This window comes from Hetaerina americana, unplaced genomic scaffold (genome assembly GCF_022747635.1).
Source record: "Hetaerina americana unplaced genomic scaffold, ioHetAmer1.1.p SCAF_9, whole genome shotgun sequence".
Lineage (NCBI taxonomy): Eukaryota > Metazoa > Arthropoda > Insecta > Odonata > Calopterygidae > Hetaerina > Hetaerina americana.
The window spans coordinates 62,010,654-62,036,045 of record NW_027287538.1 but is presented as its reverse complement, the minus strand read 5'-3'; the positions used below and the strand labels follow the sequence as shown (position 1 = coordinate 62,036,045).

The window sequence follows — 25,392 nt, the reverse complement described above, 5'->3', positions numbered from 1 at the left end:
TATATAAAAAATGTTTTATTATTCCTCACATTATCCTTCACCTTGTTCATTAAGACTAATATGCATCCCTTTCACACCTTTGGTTAAAAATAAAAATCATAATTCAAACAAAATATTTAAATGGTGCTCTGTTGGATCTTATTGCATACTTAAAATATTTAAGTTGAATTTTATTAAACCAAGATTTTTTATCTATCAGAGATTTTTGTGGAGGTGTTATGTTTGACCAGATGAAGTTTTATTCATTAGACTTGGCAATTAAGTCAAGATGTTTCACTATATTTTCGACATGCAATTAGCTCATCTTTGAGAGTAATGACTTACACATGGACACGATGTTAATACACACATATTTTGAGGTCCATGATAAAACTCACCTAGATTCGTGGCCTCCAAAAGATCTAGCTTGCCCAATCTGAGACTGATAGGGAACACCCAACCCATCTTTATTTTCGGAGCTGGATGGAGAAGTTGAGTCTTCCTCCTCAGCAACCTCTGCTCCATCAGCCTCCTCCTCACCCTCGCTGAATGCCGCTCCCATGCTCAAGTCACCAAGGAAGAGCCGGCGGACAATACTTCGGCGATACCATGCCTTGGGAAATGCCAGTATCTCTGTCAGACGCCGCATGTCATACTTGAATGAGGCTGATCCAATATCAACGATTGCTGAAAAATTAAGTGTAAATCAAATACTGGTTCAAATGTCAGAGTTATCTATGCACTGGGAACAACAAATTATAACAATAAACAGAGTACTATTTGATTGTATCTTCATAAGACAGTACCAAAATAATTTTTCTTGAATCCTTTTTCACTGAGTACCTGCCAGTTCCCAAATTTTTGGACTGAATTGGTGAAGGAGTTTGGCTTTTGGCATAATGTGTTATAGCAGACCACATAAGATATTATTCTGAAACACTTTGAAATATCCTTTCATTTTTCCAAGCTATGTACCAAGCATACAGCATACAGACAAGGGTTTCTAGAATCACTATGGCATGGGCCAATAGAGTAGTTGCCTTCAGGAAAGGTACAGTTTCCTGCACAATAAATGACATACTGTCACTTCCACAGCTTGGAGAGCACTGAGACCAGTTTTGTCGCAAAACTTGGTGTCCACGAAGTTTAATTTCACTCAAACCAATAGGAGTGGAGCGGGAAATTCAATTGCATTAATTTCAGAACGCACCCTGTACATCTAGAAATATTGGATTGGGATATTGGAAAGTATTAGGTAACCTAAAAAATAGAGAAAGAAGAGTTTTCATTAGGAGAAAACTGAACATTTATTTTCAAGTGGATTCAAAAAGGCCATTTCCTTAAAAGCCTGGTTGATATCATGGACTGAAATTTTATTACTAAGCATTGCATTTCCATTTGTTTACAAGTAACAATTTTAATCAAAGGATTTCACTAAGTCATTTAAATGTCTTTGGTTTCCAAATTTGTTAGAGGTGACCGGAAAAATCTTCCATAGGTATATGACCGTGATTGTGGAGTTTATTTGAAGAAAAAGTCTAACAAATTGCTGTCATAATCTTCAAACTAAAGAATACTATTGCATGAAATTTATTCCACTGCATGCATCAAACTATAGTTGCTATGTTTATCACCCAACTGCATGTTGCCTTTGAAATATTCTAATGTATTCAAATGATGCTGATGCTAAAATGATTTGCAGTGGATATGAGTAATTTGCTACTTGACTGATAATGTCTTCATATGCCATAAACTTACTTGTTTTCTTTGCTTTTCATTTATTGGTAGTAGTAGATATGCATTTTGGGGGTCACAAATGGTTGTTGAAAGACTTATAAAAACAAAATTATTATAGGGAGACCATTAAGTTGCAAAAAAATTACTTGACTTTCGAGACCTACAGAGTGAATTTCAAGGTTCTTTTTTATAAGTTTCCATTGCTATATCTACATATATCCACCTGCATATGTTAGCAGGTGTTTGATTTTAATAGGCAGGATCCACATCCATTATGGTGATTTCCTAGGTATGGGAGATGATTTGCCCGACATTTATCCTGATGCTGGCAATACAATTAGATTATCACACACTTTGCTAAAAGGAAGTGGTGAAAAAACAGGTTTTTGCTATCAATTTTGTAGTATACACACTCTAAAATATTTATCAGGCTGAAAGTTTATTCACCCTATACTTAGGACCATTTTTTTGCTGGTAGGAAACAGATTACAACCGTGAGTATTTAAAAATAATTGCAACAACAGCCATAAGGAAATTATGTTGATTTCCTCAAGATCACAACCAGACCATACACACAAAAATTGATTTTGGCTTTGAAGCAGACACTAAACACACTTAAATGACCAAAAAGAAATCAGCCATCATCTGCTGATCACCCATGGGACATCATAAAACCTTCCAAATTGGTAGACCAAAAACCTATTTGCAGAACAAAAGGTGATAGCTGATTACCATTTTAACCTGGCTACCATGCACCCCCTTTTTCTCAGATAAGGCTGCCAAAAATGATGCAGACCTTACATGACATCAATGCCTTCTCTTATCTCTCTGACTTCCACTTAAGTCCATAAGATGGATGATTCAACTCCTACTCTACCTTGTGCATGACATGACATTAGAGAGGGGAATGTTTTGTAGATTTTTTGAGTTTCCATTATTTTCTTGGGTACCCTTGAATAAAGTAAAGGTTAGCTTAGAATCAATTATTTATGGTGTGGTACCACTTACTTGAAAAACGTATAACTGCTTGACTCCTGTCAGGGGGCAATGATCCTTTGAATCCTTTGATATTTTCAAATTGTTGGTGCTGCCCAAAATTCAGCTTTCTACTCCTTGACAGGTGAAATTTAACAAACTCCACATTCACACTCAACGAGTCTTTCCTCTCACTGTCTGCTAACGGAGACCACTGGGCTTCCTTAAGTCCTGTGAACAGCAAAAAAAGAGTTTAACTTGTAATTCATACAATATTTTATGCAATACTCAGAAGTGATTGGAATATATAGAGCAAAGTCACAAAAAGTAAGACCTCACCAGGCTTTGATATGATTTCTTATTGGCATATGAGAAAAACCTTCAAAAAGGAAAAATATAAATGCTTTCTACTTCATTGGTTTTAAAAGTGTAAAGATCATTCTCATTTTTTCGCAAACTGTATTTTGTAATCCCTTCCCCCTCTTGAATCTTTTGTTTTAGTGTAGAGACTTTTCCTGGAGCTTCATCAAGTTTGTCTATTCTTTTTCTGAATTTATTTAAACAAAATTTATTGATTTAGAGCTTAAGTAGATACATAAAGGTAGGATAAATTACAATATTATGACTATCTCCTGGATCTAACTGTCTCACCTGACTTTTTCCCTCCTCCATAAGGGTGGAATATGTATACTGAGAAGTCAGCCAGACAACCGGTGACACTCAATCCACCAATGGCAGAAGAAGCTGATGGAAAAGCCCCCGACTCTGCCAAGGATGGTCGTCCAGGCTGAGAGGGTTTTGTTGGCCCCATTTCACCATGATCCCTTAATTAGATAGCAACATGACCTTATAGTTATCTTTTAAATCTTCATTTCAATTTACTGTTACAATCCTACCAGATGTTACTTACAGTAACTTTCCCTTATCTGGTCCATCATGGAACAAACCTTTGGCCAGATAAGTGAATGTTCATTCAATTAATTAATCAGGAACAGTATTTCAAAGGTCATTTAATGGACATAAATTCATAAATTGATATTCATTAGTTGCTTGATATTCATATATAGTGAAGAAAATATATTTTCTTCTGTTATAAACTCATGACCTCAGATAAAAGAAACCATAACTCCAAAGACAATAAGTCCTAAAGCTAACTATATTTGGCAAAACTCGGTAGAATTTCTTCACATTTAAATGCTCTTAGTGTCATTTAGCATTTCATATCAACAAAAAATCCTTTCAAAATAGGTTTTTTTCAGCAGTCACTTGTAATGATGTTTATTTTTACTTCAAAATCAATGCCCCTGAAAAAACAGTCTTTATGTCCATCTAGTATCATAGCTGTCCAAAGTAACAGGATACCTCACTTTCATCAATATATTAACTGAATGTTGACTTCCAGAAGGGCCCTCATCTAATTAGGATAACCAATTTACATGAATTGCTTGATTAGTAATGGTAGAAACATATATACCTCAGAGATGAAGTGCAAATTCTTGTAATTTTTGCAATAAGTATCACTTTGCCCTGTGGATTCTCAATGGTCAAAATTTCCACAATTCACACTGATGAGTTGGAGTAGGGTTGTTTTTACGACATATTAATCTTTAAATATGTAGTTAGGGGCATCATGCAGAACTGAATAATAGTTCTATGAAATTATATACAAACAAACAATGTAGAAGCTGTGCTTTAACTAATCATATGGAGTTTGTATACTCCTTGTTAACTCACTGACTCAAAAAGTTCTACTACATCAATGGGGTATGTTCTCATGCTATCAGTTTGCATAGATTCTGCATTCCCAATAGAATGGATTTACATTGGCTTTTCTACTGGGGTAAATGGCAGTAAAGAGATAAATATTTGATTTGTTTTTAAATATTAAGGATGACTTACCCATATAATTCTTCTTCCTCAGCCCTTTTTGAAGAGAACACAATGTCCAAAGAAGGCAGTTGAAGCATGCACTCCACTCGTGAAACTGGTAAACATGAAAAACGAAATGTGGATGGCTGCATGTGAAAGTACACAATAACATCAACAGGAAATGAGGAGGAAGATGCAGCTGAAGGGAAGGAATTGCTTCCACCATACATATTACTTCCAGTCCTGCCACCAATTCCACCAGCCCCTCCACCACCAACAGCTGAGCCATCAAGATCCATTGAGAAGATTGTACTCCCAGGCCCTAAAACAGCAATAAAAAGAATGATCCTCGCTTTAATGCCACCATCACAATGGAATGTGTAAAGTAGACAATGGCAAGTAAGTAAATAGTAATTCATAGCATTCAAACTTAAGGTCTTCCCCGTGATTATTATTATTACAGGGAATCTATTGATATTAAATAGAGTAGAATGGAGGGCTGCAGTAAACCAATCCTAGGATTAAAATACTGCTGATGACGACAGGGAATCTACTGATAAAGTTTCAAATAAACACTAAATTCTACTTCATTATAGATATTTCAAAATGTTGTGAAACCACTAAATTTATTCTAAACAGCTCAGGATATTTAAATCACTGCAAATATCGAGACAAGTTAGCAGTAATTACAAAAATCCATACATGATTCATCACTATCCAATTAAACAATTCAATTATGCATGAACTTTTCAAAGAGCTTGAAATAATTAAAGTTTTTACTCTATGACCCAAAGAAAACCCACGCTTGGATTTGGAAGTGATTTGTTACAAAATAAAGCCAACTAAACAGTCAAGATTTGATGAAATTATAATCTCAAACGGTAGACCATAGTGATTATCTCATCAGTAAGTTGTCAGAAAAACGTGCATGCTACTCTTAAAATTTAAAATAAATATATCAAATGTGGACCACACACCTGTTCCACCAACATTTGTGGATGTTTTGCCATGAGAGGGCGCTGGTTGATTGACTGAAGGTGATGGTATAGGCTCCAATGTTTGCTCTAGGAATTCTAATATGTGAGGACTGATAATAGTCTCCTCTGGAATGCTCTGGAGTGTCATCCAAGCAAAGAGACTGGCCTTCTTAATGCCTCCACCTTTTGTTCGCCCCGAACTGTGCTGTTGCTGTGGCAAGTGGATGGATCCTTCAGTGCGGCCACTGGGGGGGCCCATGTCTGGACCCAAACGTGGAGATGGTGCCATAGGTAGTTCTTCGTGCAGAGTTTTTGATTCGTAGTGTACCTTTAAATGGAAGGGTCAACACAATCAAGAACTTATACTCTTCTTATAATTCACTATTATCCTCTCAATTAATTTTTTCTAATGATGCTAAATGATTACAATTGTTATTATAGGTAATCTACTGTTTAAGGTAAGTTTTGGATGAACACAACAACCAAATATTTCTCTTGTCTTTCCAAACAAAATACAACCCAACATCCTTCTCTACAACTAAGTCCCTCTTCATCTCTGCATACTTCCTTCCTCTCCTCATTCCTTCCAACATCCCTCTCCCATATCTATCTGCCCCTTCTTTGTTTGCCTAACCTTCTCCCCTCTATCACAATCTTCAACATCCCACTGCCAATCAATATGCTTTGCATCCATTTTGTCTGTCTCCATATGATTTCTCTCAACAAACCCTTTTCCTCCCCCACCACACCAATAACCTCTTCACTTGTTTCCCTTTCTGTCCAATTCACCTTCTCCATCCTCCTTCACACCCACTTTTCAAAAGCCTCTAATCTATGCCTATTATCTAGCTTCAATGATCACGATTCTGGGTCATACATAACTATGTTCCGTACTAAAGTCTTAAGGAACCTTTCCTTAACATCAAACAAATGTCAAAAGGTGCATTACTAAAGACCACTTTCAAGGAAAAGTACTTAAAATGAATATGAAATAATTATCTTAGTTCCATGTTTTTCACATCCTGTAAATAACGGATGCTTCTAATGATTTCCATCGGTTTGAAGTGGTAAAATTGTTCAAAAATATGAAAAGTTATTAGAAATGTTTGAAGTGGAATCATACCCAAACATGAGGCCACTTCAAGGGGGGTCACAAAAGTAATTTATGTTCCCACCAAGCATGGAGTTGTGGGTAAGGAGTGATCGGGATCAATTCATTGAAGTTATCACCAATAATAATTTTTATTCATTGATCCATGATCAAATGTTTCACCAAGTACAAGGGCACTCAAGATGAATGAGAAAAATGGCATTGATAATGAATCATAAAATTCTCACCTTGAAACTTAACACACTCAATTTTTATGTGCCTAAGAAATGTATGATTCTGCAAAAAATATGAAGCCCTTCATGCGGCAATTGCATTTTTAATTACATTACACATTTTCACAATCATTATGAAATGTATGGAATATTACTTTGAAGCAAACTCATAAATCAGAGTCCCATTAAATAAGGGCTTAAGATTAACATATACATATCCACTACCTACAATAAAACCAATAATGATATTTTTTCAAGAAAGCCTTTATCTATTGACACAATACATCAGCTCTAGAGCATTGTCTGAAAAATGTTTTCTTAAAATACATGGGAATGTTGTCTCCTACGAAAATGAGTTTCAAAATTTTACTGAGAAGATTTACATATTTTTTTAGAAACACTAGGATTGAGTGAGGGTGCAAACAAAGATGATAATTCTTAAAATATAATTCAGCGGGCATGGAAATTATTTTAAACCATTCATACAAATGCTACTAGTATCTTCTACTTATGGCATCAATAATATACAAGTAGTACTTGCCATGCTTCATGAAATCCACAGTTTTTCTGCTAGTAATATAAAGCTGAATATTTTTATTCCTTAAAGAGAGCAACTAATACTCATATTATATTGGTATAGCCCACATTTATGAAAAAAACAAGTGAAAAAAGAGTAAAAAGCTGAAGCATACCTTAACATCAAGACCAGGTATGTGGAATATTGTGATGTCAACAAGATGGGCAACTGCAGCTGAACTGCTAGTTGAACTTCCACCACCCCCTCCCCCACTGCCAGCATGTAGGAAGCGAAGCCTATTGGTGCCTCCACTCATTCCAACCCCGGAGATCGATATTCCCACCTGCTTGTTGCTACCCGACTCTTGCTTCCCACTCCCACCACCACCCAATCCACGGCGTGATGTGCTTGGACTACTCGGGAAATCAAAGATACCTCCAGAAACACTTCGCTCCTTCTTCATTTTGCTGTTGTCAGTGGAAGAAATCATTACAGAAAAAGTTAACAATAAGTTTCAGCAGTCATTAAGTGAGCTCAGCACTATATGTAAAACAATCTAGTGTATTTATTTGGAGTATTCTTTCATTCAATATTGGCAATACTGAAGTTTCAACCAGCTGCTTGGTTAAGTAGAGGTAACTGAATGTCAAGAAGATCCATCAGTGAAACTAAATTAAATGAATGTTAGTACCAGCCTTGAGTTTGGTATTGATTTGGACTATTTGATAACGATTTGTTAAGTATGACCTTATCCAGTCTAAGGCATTGCCATTTATTCCAATATGATGTACTTTAGAATACAGAATGTTATGGTTTAAGATGTTGAAAGCCTTTCCGAGTATCTTTTTCTGATTGGATAAACGAGGAACAATTTCACTAACAAACTGGATGGTAGCAGACAGGGTTAACTTCCTCTTAATGAAGCCATGCAGGGAAGAAGGTATTAGGTCAAAACCTGAAGGATAGCTTTCAAAAAACAGTACACTATCCTATTAAAAAAAAGTTTTACAAAATGTTTGAGTATGCAAGAGAGAAATGCTTTTGGTCCACAAGCATTAGATTCACTATATGATTGCTTCGTATGGACCAGGATTATCACTGATGTTTGCAGTTTGGTAGAAAAATAACCACCACAAATCAACAGATAAAATATGTCTAAAAGAGGAGGAGAAATGAGCTAAGCAGCTTACTTGATTTTGGGCATAGGTAACCCATTACCAGAGGCAGACTATATATCAGCAAAATATTGTACAGTATTTTCAACCTCAAAGGAGTCGGATGGCAAAAGAAATATTGAGGCAGGAGTTTTTACCATACTGAAAGCAGGCAAACTAGTATAGTTATCAACTTGGCAAAATAGCTTGTTAAAGCAGTTGGCAGTGTCTACAAGCTTGGTAATTGGAATGCCATTGAACTTTATAAAAGGTGGCTGTTACTCGTCTGGATTGTTGTTTGTCTGTGGTTTGCCAATTACACTCTTTGCAGCTTTAGAGGGAATATTTGATGAAAAAATACAATGATCTTTCTTAATTCCTAAATCTCACTTTTGAACTGATTCATAAGTGCTTTATACTTACTATAAAGGGAGGGATCAGAACATTTATATTGACAGTGTAGGTCTTTTACCCTCACACTCATATTGATTAGCTCAGTGGTGAACCTGACATTCTTACTTCCATGATTGGAATTTATTGTTTTTAAGAGAAAAGCATGATTAAAAAAACAACAAGTACTTGTTAAGGAGTGTTGACATCTACATTGAGAACGTTATCATGATCTACCAAGGTATCTTTAGCCAAACAAAGGAGAAATTCATCAATGCTCTCAGCACTATGGAATATGGAAAAATAACATTTGTTTAATAGAAAAGTGAATGACAAGAAGAGTTCAAATTAGCCAGTAGCATTCCAGTGCACCACAAGTTAAGCTCCAAAAAATGAAATCATCATGACTCCCACTCACACTTTGAGCTCTTCCTCCTTCGATGGATCTTTTGTGTGAAGCACACACTTCCCACTGTTGATAAGAACTTTAACATCCAGCTCAAAGTCAATATTTGGCTCCTGAGTCTTCTGGGTGAAAGGCGAAGTGCTTCCACCTCCTGGAGTCACACCTGGGCTGAGGACAGGCATCCTATCCCGTGATGCATATGGCGACAATAATGGAACGCTGGAATTAAAATGTGCAGCAGGGTAAGAGTTGAATTCCTACCTTCTTGATCCCATCTTTGGGGGGTGGTTGGAGGCCAAAGAGGGGAGGATCAGGTGAGTAGGTAGAAGCATCAGTTGGGTACATCAAGCAAAATGAAACGCATGTAAAGCTATTGCATTTCCCTCCATGTTCACTTTCATTCCTCAGAGGAAACTTCCACAATGTTGTTGTTGGCACAATGAACCTAGAACCAGCGCTCCTGTCAAAAGCCCCCCCCTTTCCCACATCAACAATGAAGGAGCAAACTTAATGATCCCTACTTTTTCTTCAATAAATAAACTTACAAACAAGTAAATATATTACATTAGTGAATGTGAAATAATATATCCATTGATTTTTAAAAATTAGGCATTGCCTTACACATGGAGTACTAGTTTATTACATTGAAGATTGTAATTTAATATTACTTATCAGCTAAAGAATAACTTCAAGGAATTTAGCACTGTTGAATTACTTGGGATAGACATTTTTGAACTTTAGGTTGACTTAATTCTTTGGTTTTCTCTGTAGGATTCATTTATTACACTGAAACCACAGATGTTTTGCAAAACTGAATATAAATTGTAGAGATTTTATAAAAATTATTATTTATTGCAGTCCAACCTGAACCTGTGAGTGCATATACTAACCCATGTGATGAAACCAGTTGCACTACAATAAATAATAATTCATGAAACCCAAAAAGGTACCTGAAGTACCAGGTACCTGCCAGCCAGTCACAAACTGGCTGTAAGGAAATGAATAATTTTCATGAAATCCACAGTTTGTATTCAATCCTTCAAGATGAGATTTAACAAAGATGAGGCTTGAACCATTAATTTTACCAGTATTTTTTTGGCAATTTATCACAATGACAACCTCTATTTCACTCTATATTATCCTGTTCTTGGGACCATAAGGTATGACACTACAGGCTAAATCACTCTTTAAGTATACAGGGCTTCAATAAAAATACATTTACACTATTATTGAATGAGTATTACTTTTCTTGACATTACCTTCCATCAGTGAGGTCTGTGTAATCAGAATGACCTTGGGAATAATGATGCCTTCTTAGTTCAACTTTGTTGAAATCATCTTCCCAAGAAGTTTGTTCAGCAGGCTGTGGATGAGCGAGAGTATCTTGAATGAACTGCTTCTGTTGACTTGCCTGCCAACCTTCACCTAATTCAATTTCCCCAAGGCTCAGCTCTGAGTCACCACCGCTAATCAAAGAGGACTGTCTAGATGGTGATGGGGTGCTGTAATAGTGTCAAAAAATGTGTCAACCATTCATTTTTCTTGTGATTCTACATTTGAACAAGCAGCAAAATGATAGCCAGATGAAAGGGCTGGTTTCATGCATAACCAGTAGTAGACAGCATCACCTTATTTGGCAGCATTTTTTTTAGGTCATATTCCATTCAGTTAATCTATATAATTTATCACGAAAAATATTGAAGGGTGCCTATTTTCGCCAACTGAAACTTTTTGCTTCAGAAGAATTAATAACACAATTATTTTCTTCAAATTAGTAATGAGTCAGTTTCACATTTTTTGGTTCCAGTGTGGATAAGCTTTTTAGCTTCACTCTTCAATTTTGGTTCCAATAGCTCCCGTGAATTGATAGGTATTGAGCTATTCAAGGTTACAATAGTACAAAAAAGCTTGATCATTTTCAAAGAAATGATCACCTTTTAAGACATTGTAAGTATGTCTTATGAGAAATTTTAAAGTAACAAAGTTTTACAAACAATCTTCATGATGTTTTAAGTTTCAAAACTAAAATATGATTGTACAACCTTTACAGTTACACATGTGGTTCATGATTAATTTTTCAGAATTTCTTCCACAAAAATGGTTAGATAAATAGTAAGTGTTAGTTCCTCCCATTTTTAAAGCACTGTTGTCATGAGAAGGCAAGTAAGTATGTATATACCTGGTTACATGCTCACCCACTTCACATACTCATTGGATGAATTTTTTTGTGACAATCTTCATCACATTTAAGAACTTATGTCTGTATATTAAATAATACTTACATTGATGACATTTTATATGGTTGTACCATTTTTCAAAATGAATAAAGTATTATTATTAAAGCATCTTTTCACCCTTCCCTCTTTCCCTGAACACCCTACCCCTACCAAATTATACACCCATCCCTCATGACACACAAATGGCCTCAAGCTGTTGGTCACTTCCCTTCATTAACTACTACTACAATTGGCTTTCACAAATTGTTTATCAGTAACTGTCTCCCTAATTCAAAATTATTTAATTGTAGTTTATGAGATGTTTTTAATTGAGAACTTATACAATATAATATTTATCTTCATCATATGAAGGGTAAACAAAACTGTACATCCCAGTTAATTTAGTCTACTCCACATATGAAGAGAAATGTGGATTACAAATTTTATCCAAAACATTGCATGGGATCTTTAATAATATGCGATGTAAATCATAATTTTAAGATTGCAATGTATGGAAATAACCTTAGTATAATTTTCAGCCATAAAACTGATGTTTCAGTTTCACTTCCAATTCTAGCATAAAAAAATGGTGGAACTGTGAAATATGGAGCTGAATGGATCCATTACTAATTAGAACAAATACAATAAAACAAGAACCCCACAAAATGGATCCCAAAATGCACCAGAGCAAAACATACTGCTGTGAATATTGCAATATTTTATGAGATTGTAGTATGTTCGAAAACAACCTAACTCAGCATAAATATCTGTCCCAGAACTGATTTTCTGTCTCAATGCCAGGTCTGGTTTTGGTTTCAATAACTGGCTGAAATAGGAACTGGAAGAATCGAACTGACCCATCACTACTTGCGAATGTACTTAACTATCTAGCTACATAAACTGACACACAAAAGCTGAGGAATTAGAAGAGCTTTATGCAGTGATTGAGGGAACAAAAAGATGCAAAAATACTAGAGAGAGAGATTTTTAAAAACCTGAAAGCATATAAAGAAGAAATGATTACCCTTTTAAAGGATGTGCAGATATGTAAGGATTCCTCACCAGTTGGGAATATTTCTGAAAGTTCATACCTTGAGATAGCATAGTGCAAGGTTTTAATCCACTTGAAAATCAGAGTCTTGGCAAACAAAGGCTTAGCCACCGAGACAACTCTAGGTGGGGATTTTATTTCATGATAAATGTTGAAAAAATTAAAAAAAGGCATGTTTTCTAAGAAGTATTTATTTTGATATTATTCTCTGTAAAACAAAACTAATGCATCCTGTTTAATTCTCAGGGTTGCAAACATTCAATGAACTATGTTTCACAAAATTTTTCAGACAGCATTCTAATTTTAGAATACTAATCCGAATTCCTGGGACATAAATGAACAAAGTGAAGTCTTTTGGAAAAAATGCACTGCTGCGTGTAAGAGAATTTCACCTATCAACAAACTAATTGTGACTTGATAAGTTCTCGGTCCATTCTAAGAGACTTTCAATCTTTGTAAAAAGGGAGAAATTGGATGACTGCATGAGAAGACTAGAATATGCATAAAATTCTTTGGAACAGTTTAGTATTATATAACAACATGACAGATGCCTACAAATGTGAGCCTCCAGTTTAAAATATTTTTATGAATATAAATTATGAAATTGTCATTGGATTTATGAGAAGTTCACATCAGAACAACCTATGTGGCTCATTGTACACAACAAGGACAATTATAGAGGTTAGTTGATGGGGACAATGGAAGATAAGATTAGCAGGCAGTGTGTGAGTCACATCCAGGCCAGAAATATTTGGGTTTGTCTGCAACAAATAGATATGTTCATCCACTTAGGCATTAAATTGATTATGTAATAAAATGTGGTGGAAGACAAAACCCATTTTATTATTTGATGTTTTTATTTCAACATTCTATTACTATAAGCATTAAATTATCAACAACCTTCAAAAGACACATATAATATATGAAACATTTGTAGGCATGGTAATATACCACTTGATATTTGTTTCAGCCACTGCATTTATAACTATGCCTAGCTGAAAGAGACTACCACATCTTGTGATAAAAAAAACCATAAATACAGTAATCAACCCTAACGGTGGTTTGGTAGATGATGATAGAGTTGACCCAGTAGTAAGCCTGTGAATATTGCAATCTTTTATGAGATTGTAGTGTGTTAGAAAACAACCTAACTCAGCATAAATAAAATTAGCACATCAGGGTAGGGGGGCCAGTTCCTTTCCCTGTGCCGGCTATGGTTTCCCAGGAAGATCTAGCACCCGAAAAATCACATAGCTTGGGGAGGTGCAGGTTTCCAGAGAGGCGTGCTCGGGAATCGAACCCGGGCCCTCCAGTCAGTAGATAATGAGTAGTAATTGGTGCACTTGAGAATTGAGCAAAAGATGCCCAATGAATTCAAGCTAAATGAAGATAAGTATAATGTTCAGTCTATGATTTTTACAACATTAATGGATAGTTGGTGAGGTCTCTCATTTTACTTGACAACAAATGTAAACAAAACACTCATTTTATACTTTGACAAAAAGGTGCACTTTCCCTACTCATAATGAGAATGGAAACTGAAATTCAATGCTATTCAAGAAAATCGTGACCCTATAGCTGCAATTTCAGGAAAATGAATTTCCAGATTATCACAATTTTAACGATATGCGTGGACCACAGAAGGTAATGACTCTAAACAAAGATACATTGAAGAATTACAATCGGTAAATTCAAAGGAAATGAGGTTATCTCAAGAAAATACAGAGAAAAAGTATGACTAAGTAATTACCAGGGAATAACACACTTATTCCATTGGAAAGGAGTGATGGTATGGAAAAGGGAAAAAGAGTAAGTTTGTCTGCAGCACACCACAGAGAGGATGAAAAGGTATGTTCACAGCAGCCGACTGTATGAATGTACCAGGTACATTCACAGCAGTGAAAGGACTACGTAACATGAGCAATGATCAAGGGTGATTGTTTGGGACACATGACTGTTTATGGCAAAATTAATATTTTACCAAAACAATCATCTTACTCTTTTGGAATCCATGACATTGCATCTTTAAATATATTTTATAAATATCTGAGGGGAAATTACGTGAATAAAAGAAGCATGCAACAGGTTTTACACTACTTCAACCGGACCTCCACACACCTAATGTGAGGAGAAAAACTAGAAATTGAAGTGCATTAGTGCAGCATTGCGTAGAAGTGAGCTCCCAAAATTGCAGCAAGTGACTGCTCATCTTCTGTTGCGGAAGGAACAGTTTCATATAGTACTGACTTCATAGCATATTCATAAATAATTTGCAGCGGGATTTAATGTGTATCAAAGAGGAAGTGATGGCACAAAATCAGCATTTTATAGGCCTACATAAGAGTGTTCAGAAGTTTATGCGCTTAGTTTTTGTGCACAAAAAATTTAAAAAGTATCGTATGTTTGAAACTGAATCTAATCGAAAATTTCCAAACACTACAGTGGCAATGAGCAAATTTGATGTGAGTTTTTAGATGACACAAGGAATTATGAAAGATTTACTGAGCAGGGGTCAGAAGCCACTGGTCATATTGTCTCGTGCCAAGGCCAGGATATTCCGGAGGGCCAGATAAACGAGGTTTTATTGAACTGTTGGAGTAAAAACACAGTATTCCAGAAAATATTCATCAGTATATATAAATATATCTATGCTTACATAGTAAAATATTGATGTGCATTCAAGTTCTTAGGTATCTCAATTTTTTCTTGGGACCAGGAGTAGATTGAAAGATATGGTTGAGTTTAAAATACTAGCAGGCACTATTAATGAACACAAGACACACAACTGCACTGTATAGGGTTCATATAGCTGCCGCTAGAGTGATAAGTATTTTTAATACTTAATATGGCATCACTGCACATAAGATCAGAGTGTAATTATCAGTTTTCTCCCCTTGCATTGTTCAACACCCAACAAAATTCATCATCAATTGAGTAAGACATTAGATGACATTATTATAGATGTGAAAGTTGTGTATTTATGGGTGTGACAGTTCAAAGAGGGTTGAACAACTGAAATAACCCAAGAATCCTCAGCCACAAACCATCAGCTATTTTCCAAAAGCCAAAAAGGATGCCTGAAGAAGCATTCTCGGGAGTCATGGAATTATGACATTGATGCTGCAAAAACGTATCAAACGCAAAAAAGGATAATTATGACAAGAACTGAGAGAAGCTTTAACTTCATGGTGTTAGGCAGTTTGGCAGAAAAAAGCAGGAGACCATAGAACTTGAATGCACCTTGTATTCCTCAAGAACATTAATTCAAAGCTACTTTAAGAGAATATTAGATGTTCAATCAAATTAATTTAATGAATTTTTCTTATAAAATTATGAGGTGAACCAAATAAAGACATGCGGTTATTTTTCTATCAACTTACCTACAAATATTGTGGCACTCACTGAATGTTACCCTGGGTCCGAGACCTTTAACTCTTAGTGACGTGGAACGGGAGGGCCCTGAGTGAGGCGAGCTTTCAAAGCTGCCCGAATGGCCTCCACTCGCAAGAATGGTGCCAGCATCATCTGGGCTGCTGGAATTAAAATCAACAATTAAAATCATGCCACCAAACTCAAATTGTCCAATGACAAAATACGGCTGCCAATTGCGCTGCCATTACTTAAATATATGCAATAAATGTGGTAGAAGCTTTTTACACCATTTCATTCTTGCCCTGGCTAAAAACTTCTGGCTGGTTAATATCTTAAAAAAATTAAGTCTCAGGGGAGGAAATAATTTCCTGTGAAATTCCACCATTTTAAATTATATTATAGATAAAAATAGAATATTAAAATAGTTTATTTCAAATGAATGATCATCAATTTCATGTGCACAAATTACAATTTGCGAAAATGGAGAACCAATTACAAAATACATCTCCCAGATTTGGCCTCAGGTGGGCAATTCTATTTGGCAACAAATTTTAGATGATGGTATTAAAAAGCTGAAAATACATATTTGCCTCAGTTCATATGAGCATAAATATTATTGGTAGGCCCACCATGTAGATTCACCTCATCTTTCATTTACTTGATTTCTTTTGAAATATTAATTCGATGGTCATTTTTCAAAGTTATAATCATTTCTATAACACAAGCTACAGCTGTACCTTATAACAAGCATTTGAGTTCTCTGGGGTAAAAATGATTACTGTGCTCAGGACTAACCTCATTTATTTCACCAACATCTGTGAAAGCAATATGAGCAGTGGGATACGTGACCTGAAATCTTACCTTTCCATCTCATTCTGGTGCTCTGGAGAGGATGAGCCAACAAAGGAATGTGAGCGGAAGGTCCCTGGTCTTGCTGACGTGGCAATCCCAGAGGACTTCTTGCCCAATCCATGAGGACCTGCCCCACTCCCCACCACCCCTGCTGATCCAGCTCCACCAAGACCAAACTTCCCCTTGATCGATGATGCCCTTACGCTCTGCCTCCTCAGCTTTTGGATCATGTCTCGACGGAAGTCTTTGAAAACCATTGCCTCCAACTCATGGAGTCGCCTCATCTCCTGCTCAATGGTGCCATGAGAGGCCCCAAGAGAGCGGAGGTCATTGATGATCTTGGCTTGCTCATTCATCTCTTTCTCAATGAGTTTTGATCTCTGCCTGGCATCCAATGATGGGTTGCGGGCAAATGTCTGAAGGAGGTTGTCCCCAGGCAAATGTCTTGAGCGACGCAAGCCAATGCTCTCCTGAAAGATTTAAAATTGCCAAATACATTATGTATAGAAGAGGAAAATGGAGAGAGAGGCAGAAAACTACTTTTAATATCAAAGTGTGCATACAATGTGCTAAAAACATGTAAATTTTACTATCATGCTGAAAGAAACTATAACCTCAGCGTAAAGTCATGAAGAGCTCCCACTATCTATGAGGGTAATTAGAAAAGTTCTTGGAATGGAATAGAAATAAATGAGTAAACTCAGCGAAATTTTTTTTATTTTTCAACATTATCTCCCTGTACACTAATGCACTTGGTCCAGTGATGTTCCAATGTTTTACTCCCATCTCGAAAATTAGACAGCAAAATTGGTCCTTCAGACCCAAAAAATACCCATCTACTTTGGCTGTTAGTTCTTTGTTTGAAGAGAATTTTTCTCCACCAAGGAATATTTTGGACAAGGGGAAGAGATGGGAATCTATTGGAGCAAAATCAGGCAAACACGGCAGCTGTGGCAACAATTCGTTACTTAGTTCACATATTTTTACCTTAGCAAATGACACTTGTGCATGGGGATGCATTCTCTTGATGAAAGATAACTTTATTCCTTGCCAAACCTGGCCTTTTTTCATGCATCTTTCACTGTAGTTGGTCCAGGACGTTAACGCAGTATTGTCCCGTAACAAGATAATCTATCAGTAGAATCCCTTTCGCATCCCAGAAAACTGAAGCCATCACTTTTCTGGCCGACTATATTGCCTTTGATTTCTTTGGTGGTGGTGAATCAACATGTTTCCACTGCTTTGACTGCTGTTTTGTCTATGGGGTATAGCAGTGGACTCGAATTTCATCTCATTTAAGGTCATAATGGCTTGCATGGCATTTTCAAATTGCATTTGATGTTAAAAGAAAACCAATTACATATAATTTGGATTAAAACTGAAAAAAAACTAATATGACATTGAAATTAATTTGGCATTGGCCTACAAAATTAAACCAAATTGGGTTAATTTAAAGCTGGAATGTAATACTCCGACTATTGTGTCATTCATTCAGTCTTCCTGTGGAAATTCACTGTAACTTTTGATTTGATCGAGCAATTTATTTAAGTAGGTAGTGGATACTACCTTGATCAAAAAGTTCCCGGAATTTACTCAGAAAATTAAAAATACAAGTTTATTCATCTAAATCTATATTGTCCCCTTCAAAGTAATCCCCATCGACTGAAACACACTTATGCCAGCGCTTGATCCAATCCTCGAAACATTTTTTATATTCGGTTTTCGGTATGTCCATCAGTGCTTCCTGCGATTTTTCCATTACTTCCTCTCGGCTGCCAAAACGCGTTCCCCGTAATGGTTTTTTAACTCGATTGAACAGAAAGAAGTCACAGGGAGCCAAATCAGGTGAATTCGGTGGCTGTTGGATGGTATTTGTTGCATTTTTCGTCAAAAAATTACGAATAATGATAGCACTGTGCGACGGTGCGTTATCATGGTGCAAAATCAACGAGTTTTCTGCCCACATTTCTGGTCTCTTTCGGCGAATTGCTTCACGCAAACGTCTCATAACGCCCAAATAATACTCTTTGTTTACTGTCTGGCCTTCTGGCAAAAATTCATGATGCACTACACCGTTGTAATCCATGAAAACCGTCAGCATTGCCTTCTTTTTTGACTGAAAACGACGTGGTTTTTTTGGTCTCGGCTCATTTGGTGAACGCCATTCACTTGCCTGATGTCTGGATTGCGTGTCGTACTCATAAACCCACGTCTCGTCTCCAGTAATGATCCTTTTGATGAATGTGGGATCGGATTCAGCCTCGCAAATCATGTCTTTTGCGACGTCTCTTTTTTGCATGAAATTGAGGTCTTTTGGCACCAACTTTGCTGCTACACGACGGAAACCCAAATCATTAACCACAATGTCTTGGGTGGATCCATAGGCAATGTTCAAGTCCTCCGCTATTTCTCTGATGGTTAATTTGCGGTTATTCACCAACATTTCTTTTACTTTATCAATTTTTTCACCGACTTTCGATGTCGATGGTCTGCCACTGCGTTCATCATCTTCGATTGACTCACGACCACTTCTGAACCGCTCGTGCCACTGGTAAACGACCGTTTTTTTTAGAGAATCGTTGCCAAAACACTTTTCCAACATTTCCAACGTCCGTGCGCCACTAAATCCGTTTTTTACGCAAAATTTAATACAAGTTCGTTGTTGCGAATTTAAATCCATTTCTGCAATTGTAAAAAATCGCCAACACACACAGAGATAGATGTACTCTTGGCTACGTAACTTTTGCAAATGTCAAGTTATGACACTAAGATTTAAAGGGAATATCAACAACAGATGTACCAATTTAACAAAAAAAACAGAACTCAAATCGGAACGATGGGAGCGCCACACGGTGGTTATTCCGGGAACCTTTTGATCAAGGTAGTATGTACACATATGCATGATGCACTTTTTTATGGGAATCAGGTTCATAAGTTTCCAGCAAACAAATTTTTCATTGATTCAATCATGACTGCACATCATATAACTTAATTAAAAACCGCAGTTACCCTATAAAGGACAATATATTTTTTTTGCAGGGAGCAAATATTTTATGCATTCCACATACCTTGACATGGATTATAATGACTCAGGGTCAGTGTAGTTTCTCTCATGTTCACTCAATTATACATTTTCTCACTCTGCTCAATGTGTCTTTTTTCTTATGCACAACGACTTACAAAGTCAATCAAACAACATAGAATAATTATCATTAATTATAACTACAATGCATTAATCTCAGTTGATTTTTGCCTGAAATGTTCATAATGGGGACACAAGAGCCCACATAACCCAGTGTAAGCATTCTTGTGTTTGGTTATGCTTTCGAACTCAAAACTTACCAATATCTTTAATCTACTATGCAAACATTATTCCAATTTAAAGTAATGAAAGTAAAACATAAATGCAACTATTAATTATATGAAGTAAAAAAATGGTAAACAAGATATTTTGTCATAACGTCTTGCTCCTTCAAAGCCCCCAAAATTTCAGAGTGTAAGAGCTTAACTGGCTAAAGCACTCGGGTAGACATTGAGGGATCCAGTTTCGAATCCCGGTCAAGGCAAATGATTTTTACACTCAGAAAATATATTACTTTTTAAACAAATATTCATTCTTGTGAAATTTGTAGTTATTAAGGGCTGTCTTTTTTGGTTCTTTGTAATAATAACAAGTTTCAAATAATAATTATCAACTGAAGTTAGCTGATTTTTCATTTAAACTTAGCACTGATATATTTATACATGAGAAGTTGTACTTAAATGTAAAAGTACGAGGAATTTACATTTACTACAACTGTCTACATAAAAGGCTGATGTTTATTTGTTATTTTATTAGAATCCAGAAAGATTATGAATCTGCAAAATATCAAAATTAACTTTTAAAATATATTTTTCCCTCCTGACCTCAACTTTAGATAAATCTTCATTTGACATATTTTTTCTTTAGTCTCCTCAAAATGTTAATTCAAGGTTTCACTGTATTATTATTTTAATTATTTATCATTAATGAAAGGAATGGCACCATGAAAGTAGTGAATATAAGGGTAAGGTAGGCAAGGTTAAGTCTCGTGCCACATAGAAATTTAATGAGGGTATTAAAATATGCAGACCAACATTGTAAAATCTAATCAGGAAAGAAATCATATTTCACCTATAGGTATATGATTTTTACGCACCTGTGAAGCCCTAGTTCCATCAACCCTGTCAGCGTCATCACTGTCATCATAGTCAGTGGGTGCTGTTCCAATCCCACCACCAGGCTGCATCAGGCCTTCCTCTTCCTCCTCCTCTTCTTCAGCTCCTGTTAGTGTGGTGAGGGTGTGCCCCAATGCAGACAACTGCTTGCCCACATTTACATCCAGGTGTATGTCAACTCCTTCCATTTGCCACTGCACATTCAAGATCCATTTGGCATTTTCTGAATACAAGAAAGGACAAGAAACCATTACTTACCCAAATGTTTATACATTTTAATATTATCAACCTAAATATGGCACAGAAGTACACAGCCAAGTGCCTCTAATCAATAAAATCAACCTGAAATGCCTAAAACTAATATCTACATGATGGAAGAATGCATATGCACGTATCTTGATTGAGTATCATGTTGTCATTTAAACCATTTAAGTTTTACTTACAATAACATTTTGAACACAAAATTAAAAATTGTCATTTATTGTATGCATACATCAAATTAAAGGAAAAATAAAGATTATTGATTAAAATACTTTATAGAAAAGGATTACAGAGGACCACTCATTATCTGATGCGTAGATTATCAACTGATCCCACCAAGAGACACCACCTCTCCCTCTTATCCATTCCTATTCTTATCTGCCTCAATACTATTTGCTAATAACATTTATTCCACCTCAAAGTTTATTCCGTTGCATTCAAGTAATTTACTGTTGGGCTATGGCGGATTTACTCAATTTTTTGTCTGCATTAATATGATCCACGTGAGCAACTGCGTGGGGACTTTATAACAAAAAAAATAAATGTGTTCATAATTATTGTAATAAAGAGTGATTAATAGAAACAAATTGAAAACTTACCACCACCTTGTTTTTGAGCAATGGTTCTACTACAGACTTCATAAGTGCCTTCTGACACAACACACAAGTTGGTAAGGCTTGAGTCAGCTGCATCAGGTTTCCAGTCATCCAAGCTAGTCTCGAAGTCATCTGCAAAGCGAAGGCAGAGACCAACAAAACGACCCTTGCTGACCAATGACCCAGAACTGCATGCAGAAATGCTGGTGCTCTCCAGAGTAACGACAACAGCACCACGACTCTCTCCTCCCATACCAGAATCCATTCCAGACTGCTGCGGATGAGTGCCCTTACGATGAGCCATGTTGTATGCCTTGAAAAATAAACATGTACATATGCTTACACATTGGGTAAAACTTGAGTTACACAATATGAAACTGCGGGGACTCGCCAAATATGAAGTACAATTGAATTTCATGCATGAATTATCCATTACAACTAGACATGGACTGGTAAAACTTGCTAATACTGTTTCCCTCAATATTCCCCAAATGTTTTCACAATGAATTGCTCAAATGACTTTGTGATTCCATAAATCTTGTTAACTTACAAAAACAAAATTGAAAATAAGGTCACCATATTTAGTTCAATGGTCTGCAATCCACAATAAGTTTTAGCGGCTGCACTTTTTTTCAAACAACCTACGAATCAATAATGCTCATATCCTCATGTTGATACTTGGTTGAATGAAAGGCAAAAATAGTTTCCCTATGCTTTGTATACAGTTTATTTGTTCCTCATCACATCTTTAAAGATCACTTAAGCAGACTCAGGCAATATTTACGACTGAAAACACCAAAAAATGAAGATAGAATAGTCATAAGAAAACCCTAATTATCTGGTTTCGCATTGTGTTTCAAAACTTGAAACTTTCCAGAAATTTTATCTTTTCAAATATTGTGTAGTTAAACTAAAACAGAAAATGTTGCAAAATATGAGGTTAAATGATTGAAAATGGAGAAAAACAGAAAAAAAATTATTTTCATACTTTAAACCAATACCCACTCTTATAAAATTTCTACTGTATACACAATAAAATATTTTTTGCTATACTAAATGTCTTATGACATAACAATAGTATAAAAATAGACTAAAATAGGATCAAAGCACAAATATCTTACTGAAGGCAGAGCATTCAAAGGTAGACATATTCCCATATCGTCCACTGTGAGTTGCAGAAACAATGTCCCCATGTGAGGAGAACTCAGCTGACTGGTAAGCTGTCCAAATGGAACCTTCTCAAAAACCTGATGAAAAAAAAGAATGCCATTATGATACAAAAACATGACTTACATTTATTGTACATAGAAGAGAAAATTATGCATATGGACGTTTTTTTTCAATTACCTGTTGAGTGGCTGTAAGTACTTCTTTATTGAGGCAACTCCTCTGTTCATTCCAGTATTCGTAAGCATTTCGGTAATTGAGCCACACCAAAATAGCTTTGTCCACGGCCAAAGGTTGAATGTAAATTAAGGGCCTTCGAAGTGTAATCAAAACCACTTCTTTATCATCTTCATTGTCTCCACTACTTCCGACACCACGTTGCATCATTTCATCTTGGAATGCATTACGGAGTCCTGGGGAAAAGAATTTTGTTAACATGCATACACAAAAACTCCACAGTATAAAATGGCTTTAATAATGGCCAGGTACTACACCAATTGAAATAAGCCTTCCTTTTAGTAACATTTCACTCTTAAATGTTTTTGTCCTTTTGGCTATGAAAAACTTTACTTTTACTATCCCACACTTAACTAAAAAACATATCTGTTTCCACCTTGTACGAGGTGAGTTCAAGTTCTAAAGGTCATCATATTTTTTCTAGGAACCAGGGGAAAAAAAAGATGTGGTCCAGCTTAAAATACATGGGTTATCTTTATGTACACAAGAAATAAATAACTGCACTGTACAGTTTACAGGGTTCATATAGCTGCCGCTAGTGTGAAACATTCTTAAAGGCCATATCTACAAGCTATACTGCAACCACTTCCCTCCTCCTCCTGATGAATTACCTAAACTTGTACCTTATAATAAAAATCTGTGGAAAAGTACAAAGTCTTTTTAGCATGGATAATAAATACTTCTACAAAGAGAAGCCTGAAACAGTGGAATATAAAGATATTTATACTTGTACTTATGAGATTTGGATCTGTTCAAATAAAATAACTTGGTGCATTAAATCACTCGATAAACTAGCTATGTGAGAATCAAAAACTCCAAAGGAATTTTTTACCACCAGGCATTAAGAGTGTGAAGTTCACAGGGAACTGCTCACTTACTTAAATAATTCCTTTTGAATACTGAAGTCAAGGACACCAATCAACACATTAAAAGCTATAATGACTTTTCCTCATTAATTCATTAATTTATAGGTGGTTTCATTCCTGATTTATTTTTTTTACATATATGAATGAAAAACATAACAGTTGATGTTTTATCTTGATGGGACATTTTCTTGGAAAAAAGCTTACCAATTCTGGTCTTGAAAAATGCAAATTGTTGAAATTCTGGTTCAGCCTCTTCAAACATCACATTTTTAATAAGTTGTCCAAGGCTCAGGTTCACGTCAACCTGGGCTTTGCCAAATATTTTCATGGTAGCAGGCCCAGAACCATTGCTTCCATTGGATGGTGCCTTAACATTCCCACTACCAGAAATGCCTTCATCTCCAACACTAGACTGCTTCTGTGGCCTCGGTCGACTGTGTGAGTGGGTGGAAGATGGAGGCACAGTGGATACATTTTGAACTCTGTTTGAAAGCTGAAATTCAACAGCACCAGTCTCAAGTCGAACCGCAGAGTTTGTAGGAGTTGTCGCAGTAAGTTGGATTCTCTGCAAAGATCACATAGTACCTCAAATCCTGCTGTGTAACCCTGCATACCCTAAGTTCTACAGGTAGTGTTAAAACAAATATGTTATCATAAAAATAATTTAAGTACTGGAAGGTACTACTAGAGATGACTATTATCAAGTTTAAGTAAAGGAGCCGAGTCCTCCCAAATCTTTTTAAGCCAGGCATGGATCATTATAAAAGAGATAGTCGAATTACATCAAACTTCACACCATGCTTCAAAACCAACCTTGATGCGTATGACTAAGGAAAATAAAAGTCTCTTCAAAGAAGAATTGGATGAATCTTCTTGGCCTTCAAGCCAAATAGGGACGGGCTTTTCTCCTCCATAAACTTTTTGTACCACTTCATTCACTTCCTGAATAGAAAATATTATACAGGCATTACTTGAGGAACCAACTACTTTTGACAGTTAGAAATAAAAATATTATCTGAATGATTATAACTTACTTTCATGAAGACTTTTTGAACAAATACTAAATGATTTAGCAGGTCAGTGGTGAGAGAGTGCTCAAAGACACCTATTTCAGCAACAGCACTCAAGTAGCTGCCTTGCCTCAATATCACTCCATCTATAAAAACAACAAATTGTCTAACTTGTATTTCTACCAGTCCATATTTTCAAACTAGCGCAAACTTGAAATATGTACATCATTATACACTAAA

General features: G+C 36.0%; 1 protein-coding gene across 1 annotated transcript in view; it reads right to left on the bottom strand.

Moving 5' to 3' along the window:
* Positions 1–25,392, bottom strand: part of tweek (transmembrane protein KIAA1109 homolog tweek) — a 120,856-nt gene that overhangs the window by 20,997 nt on the left and 74,467 nt on the right. Inside the window, exons 49-66 of the mRNA XM_071597546.1 lie at positions 25,177–25,298; positions 24,956–25,084; positions 24,347–24,707; positions 23,220–23,452; positions 22,994–23,119; positions 21,876–22,185; positions 20,997–21,238; positions 16,955–17,288; positions 16,828–16,900; positions 15,975–16,124; positions 10,587–10,829; positions 9,340–9,546; positions 7,553–7,844; positions 5,538–5,865; positions 4,591–4,882; positions 3,343–3,515; positions 2,725–2,922; positions 378–666 (exon numbers count right to left, since the gene is read on the bottom strand). Coding sequence (XP_071453647.1) covers positions 378–666; positions 2,725–2,922; positions 3,343–3,515; positions 4,591–4,882; positions 5,538–5,865; positions 7,553–7,844; positions 9,340–9,546; positions 10,587–10,829; positions 15,975–16,124; positions 16,828–16,900; positions 16,955–17,288; positions 20,997–21,238; positions 21,876–22,185; positions 22,994–23,119; positions 23,220–23,452; positions 24,347–24,707; positions 24,956–25,084; positions 25,177–25,298 — 4,102 coding nt within the window. The remainder of the gene's footprint in view (positions 1–377; positions 667–2,724; positions 2,923–3,342; positions 3,516–4,590; positions 4,883–5,537; positions 5,866–7,552; positions 7,845–9,339; positions 9,547–10,586; positions 10,830–15,974; positions 16,125–16,827; positions 16,901–16,954; positions 17,289–20,996; positions 21,239–21,875; positions 22,186–22,993; positions 23,120–23,219; positions 23,453–24,346; positions 24,708–24,955; positions 25,085–25,176; positions 25,299–25,392) is intronic.